This window comes from Histomonas meleagridis (genome assembly GCF_020186115.1).
Source record: "Histomonas meleagridis strain 2922-C6/04-10x chromosome Unknown contig_23, whole genome shotgun sequence".
Lineage (NCBI taxonomy): Eukaryota > Parabasalia > Tritrichomonadida > Dientamoebidae > Histomonas > Histomonas meleagridis.
The window spans coordinates 573,951-579,950 of record NW_027150820.1 but is presented as its reverse complement, the minus strand read 5'-3'; the positions used below and the strand labels follow the sequence as shown (position 1 = coordinate 579,950).

Sequence of the window (6,000 nt, the reverse complement as noted above, 5' to 3'; positions counted from 1 at the left end):
TCTTGAAATAGAACGAATTAAATAATATCGTTCTGTCTCACAAAAAACATCCGCATATTCAAATAATATCTTAAAACATCCATTTCCTATAAATTCAAGAAATGAAATTTCATCAATTTTAGATGAAAATTCAATTAAAAGTTCAAATGCTGCTTTTTTATTACGAAATTTATTATCTTCATTAACAACTATTGATGCTGCAAGTTTATAAAATGATTCTTTAAAAATTATTTCAGTCGTATCTTCATATGAAAAACACATATGTGATAAAAATAAAAATGATTTTTCCATCGTCATTTCATTTTCAAGATATTTAGAAATCCATTCAACAAAATGAATCGAAAAAAGATATCGAATCCCGTTTTGACTTCCTTCTAAAATCTCTTGTCCTATGATTATAATATGATTAATAATATTAAAATCATTAATATCAAATCCTAAAAAGATTTTAAGAAAATTATTATTAATAAAATATTCTAATAAAAATTCATTCGAAACAATAAAATTTTCAAAAAATGAAAATGCAATATTTTGAAATTTTTCTTCTTTAATTAAATAAATATGTTCATAAATAATATTAAAAAGTTCAATGATTTCTTTTAAATTTTCTTGAATATGTTGATTAATATTTGGAATTGGAAGTAAAATATTATTACAAAGTGTCGTAAAATATAAAAATGTTGTTTCTGATGAACAATTTCGTCCAAATTCAATAAGTAATGGAATAAATTCATTAACATATATAAGTGTTTGTGTCCATGTACCATAAAGTGAAAAATTTGAAAGAATACGAAGTGAAGAATCTGTTGGAAAAAATACTTCGTGTTAATAAGATAATTCGTTCTGCTATTGACATGTCAAGCATATGAGATGGATAACTTAATAATAAATGAATAAGTTCAAGTGACTTATTTTGAAGTGTTAAATCTGTAGAAAATGAAAAATCTAAAATACGATGAAATGTTTCTGGGTGTAATCATAACGTTTTGTGTTTGAATAACAGAAAGAAACCAATTTAACGTTGAATATTGAACTTCAACTTCTTCCGAAAATAACTGTTTGGAGTTATTAGAAATTAAAATACTTAAATCACCTGGTCTAAAATCTTGGTGTGCTTCGATAAAGTTTTCAAGTTTTATTTCTTCATCTTTTTTGTAATTACTTGACTTCATTGTTTCATTTTTCTTTTCAGCCCAAATACGTTAAATATATTTTAATTCAAAAACGATTAAAAATAATTAAAAATTCCTTTCTAATAAATAATATGTTCTTTTCATGAATTTTTTTTTATAAATATATAAATTACTTCAAAATAATTTATTATGTGGTTTAACATTAAAATATTTAATAAGTTCATTATCTTCTGGATAAAAGAATAAGCCATTAATTGGTTAATTCAAAACATTCACGTGAAAAGATTGTTTTTTTGTTGATTAAAACTATTACTTCCACTTCTAAAATTTCTTATAACAAATATGTTTATTGTACATAACATACTTCCCTGCTTCGTATTCTTTGGAGTCACTTGCAGATCCCTTGCATATTCAGTAGTTTGTGGCTGAATACCATTATCATACACATACTTAACAAGTGAGGAAATAGATTCTTCAACATTTGATCCTGTGTTGAGATTAACTGTGAAATATCCAATGAATCCTTTTTCTTCACTATATTTCCGATATCTTTCTTCCATAGATTTCCATCTTTCATCTACATCCCCTTTCAAACAACCTACCAAAAGTATAAGAATTGGTTTACCTTCTGACGTGAATACTTTTGTTTCAATATCTTTTTTCCACAATTCAACAAAATCAAGTTCATTTGGATGATTAGCACCAAAAACAATAACTGCGCCAACAGATTCTTGATAATACACATGAATCATATTTCCATATCGTTCTTGAGCAGCAATATCCCAAAGTTGAGCAACAAGAATTTGGTCGCCCATTGGATATTCCTTACTTCCAAAGTCTACACCGATTGTTGTCTTATAAAATTCATGGAAGTTTCCTTGAAAATAGATACGCATAAATGTATTCCTATACTCAGAGTTACCACCAACAAGCGATATTTTAATAATTTCCTTAATTACAAGTGGTTTTTATGTTAGGTCAACCATTTAAAATAAATGTTTTGTTGTTGTGATGCTTTTGGAATTATCGATCCATATAAACAAAAGTGGCAAAAATTCCATATTTGAAATCTTCACATTGCACATGTCTAATGTTAAAAAGTTATTGAAATTACTTCGTGGTAATATGTTTTTTGATATCAATATTGAAAAAGTTTATGAAATCGAAACATTAATACAATTGTAATTAATTCAAGGTTTTCATTTACTTACATAACACAAAAATAAATCCAAAATAAAAAATTTAATTAAAGTATTCATTTAGGAAATATTGAGCTTGTTAAATTTATTTTAGAACAAGAAATGATATTAATGTTAATGATATTTTAATATTAAATTTAAAATTTATTTTAATGAGTTTGGATTTCAAATTATTTATTGGAATTTATTCAAATTATTTAAAACAGCACATATGAAAGCATCTGAAAATGGTAATGCAGAAATAGTAAATTTGTTGAGAGATTCAAATGACTCATTTTATCATCAATTTGGATTTGTTTTGAGAGAGAGTTTTTTCAAAAGGTAACATGTAGAAAATATTTTGCTTATGAATTGTACTGAGATTGAGGCAATTAATTCTTTGTTAGCTGTGTTTTCGGATGATCATTAAACTCGAAAATGCAAGTGCTATGAGATGCTGTGCATGTTATGACATTGAGTACAACGACACCTGCGACAGGAAATGATTAGAAATTATTTTGTTTGTAAAATATTGTTTTTATACATTTGTAATTATGTAATTAACTTCTTATCAATTAACTTGTTTACATGTGAAAATAGTATAATGAATAATGAGTTTTTATCACATACTATAATTTTAATGAATTATTTTTTAAATTTAAAGAAACAAAATCAAATATTATTATGCTTACATTTTATGGTATATGCAAAAGATTAATTAATTCATCAAATGAAGAAATTGTTATTACTTTGATTAAATGTATTTATTTTACTCCCAACCATTTGATTGAGAATTAAACGAATTTGGTGAACTCCGATCATTTGATTGATCATCGTATGGGTTTATAGAACCCCAACCATTTGATTGATCATCGTATGGGTTTATAGAACTCCGATCATTTGATTGATCATCGTATGGATCTGTTGAACCCCAACCATTTGATTGAGAATTAAATGGATTTGTTGAACCCCAACCATTTGATTGAGAATTAAATGGATTTGTTGAACCCCAACCATTTGATTGAGAATTAAATGGATTTGTTGAACCCCAACCATTTGATTGAGAATTAAATGGATTTGTTGAACCCCAACCATTTGATTGAGAATTAAATGGGTTTATAGAACCCCAACCATTTGATTGAGAATTTGTTGTAAGCCAATAATTGCCTGAAGATATATCAATATTTTTTTTGAGGATGAGGGCTATTCTAGCATTATTATTTTCAGATGCATACATTAGTGCTGTTTTATATATTTGAAATAATTACCGAATAAAACTATTTAATATTATGAAAATAAAATAAATTTCATATAAAATTGAAAAATATCTTCAATATTTTTATCAATTCCTATTTCCTTAAGAAGTAATAATGTAACATCTGTATGATCTCTATCACAAGAATAAATTAATGCTGTTTTAAATTTTTATGATAAAAATTAAATATTATTTTTATACACAAAAAAACTGAAATAAGCGCATAATATGTAAAATTAATATTTTTAGCATTTACATCAATTCCTTCTTGTTCAAGAAGTAATTTAACAATTTCCATATGATTATACCTAGATGCAAAAATAAGTGCTGTATTAAGTAAAATAAATAATTTCCAAATATTATTTTGAAATACCAAATTATTATAATAAATATCATCTTTAGCATTAATGTTAATTCCTTTTTGTGTAAGAAGTAATTTAACAATTTCAATATTATCATTTTTAGATGCCAAAATAAGTGCTGTTTGAAATGATTTAAACAATTTCCATATATTATTTTGAAGCATAAATTTATTAAGATAAAAATTGTTTTTAGTATTAATATCGATTCCTTTTTGTTCAAGAAGTAATTTTACTATTTCAATATGACCTTTTTCAGATGCGAAAATAAGTGCCGTATTAAATAATTCAAATAATTTCCAAATATCATATTGAAATAGAAAATTATTTTAATAAAACTTGTTTTTAGCATTAACATCAATTCCTTCTTGTTCAAGTAGTAATTTTACTATTTCAATATGACCTTTTTCAGATGCTATAATAAGTACTTCACAAAATATTTTGAAAAACTCTCAAATATTAATTTTAAATATTATATTAAACGAAGAAAAATACTTAACATTTTCAACTATTTTTTGTTTAATGAGAAAATTAACCATTTCTATGTAGCCATATTTAGATGCAGATATAAGTGCTGTTTGAAATTTTTTACATAATTTCTAAATACTAGTTTGAAATAATAATTGATTGTTATAAATAATGCTTTTAACGTAGATACCAATTCCTTCTTGTTCAAGTAGAAATTTTACTATATCTATAGATATATATCTGTTTTTCATTAATGCAACAACTGATTCATTAAATAATTTAAATTATTTCCAGATATCATTTATAAACTACAAATTATCAATATACATATTATCTTTAACATTAACATTGATTCCTTTTTGTGCAAGTAGTAATTTTACTATTTCAATATATCCATTTTTCATGGCTAAAATAAGAGCTGTATCAAAAAATTGAAATAAATTTTACATTTCATTTTAAAATATTGAATTATTTTTAATAAGTAATATTTGTAGCATTAACATCAATTCCTTCTTGTTTAAGAAGTAATTTTACTATTTTTAGATGACCATATCTAGATGCTAAAATAAGTGCTGTATTAAATATTTTATACAACACTCAAATATTGTGATGAAAAACAGCAGATTATCAATATACATATTATCTTTAACATTAACATTGATTCCTTTTTGTGCAAGTAGTAATTTTACTATTTCAATATATCCATTTTTCATGGCTAAAATAAGAGCTGTATCAAAAAATTGAAATAAATTTTACATTTCATTTTAAAATATTGAATTATTTTAATAAATAATATTTCTAGCATTAACATCAATTCCTTCTTGTTTAAGAAGTAATTTTACTATTTTTAGATGACCATATCTAGATGCTAAAATAAGTGCTGTATTAAATATTTTATACAACCCTCAAATATTGTGATGAAAACAGCAGATTATCAATATACATATTATCTTTAACATTAACATTGATTCCTTTTTGTGCAAGTAGTAATTTTACTATTTCAATATATCCATTTTTCATGGCTAAAATAAGAGCTGTATCAAAAAATTGAAATAAATTTTACATTTCATTTTAAAATATTGAATTATTTTAATAAATAATATCTCTAGCATTAACATCAATTCCTTCTTGTTCAAGTAGTAATTTAACTATTCTTATATATCCCTTTTGTGATGCTAAAATTAGTGTTGAATTAAATTATTTAAATAATTTCCAAATATTATCCTGAAACTTGAAATTATTTTAATAAAGATTATTTCTAGCATTAACATCAATTCCTTTTTGTTCAAGTAGTAATTTTACTATTTCAATATGACCTTTTTCGGATGCTAAAATAAGCGCCATGTTAAATTATTTAAATAATTTCCAAATATTATCCTGAAACTTGAAATTATTTTAATAAAGATTATTTTTAGCATTAACATCAATTCCTTCTTGTTCAAGTAGTAATTTAACTATTCTTATATATCCATTTTGTGATGCTAAAATAAGTGTTGAATTAAATTATTTAAATCATTCCCATATATTATTTTTAAACATGATATTTTTTTTATAAATGTTATCTTTAGCGTTAATATCAATTCCTTTTTGTTTAAGAAGTATATTAA

At 23.7% G+C, this 6,000-nt stretch overlaps 1 protein-coding gene across 1 annotated transcript; it reads right to left on the bottom strand.

Annotated features, from left to right (window-relative positions):
• Nucleotides 1-1,405: 1,405 nt before the first annotated feature.
• GO595_003793 (Ras family protein) lies at nucleotides 1,406-2,029 on the bottom strand (the record flags this gene model as incomplete). Its single annotated transcript, XM_067916852.1, has 1 exon — nucleotides 1,406-2,029. One exon carries the CDS (start codon nucleotides 2,027-2,029, stop codon nucleotides 1,406-1,408), a length of 624 nt encoding a protein of 207 aa, XP_067776080.1.
• Nucleotides 2,030-6,000: the final 3,971 nt, after the last annotated feature.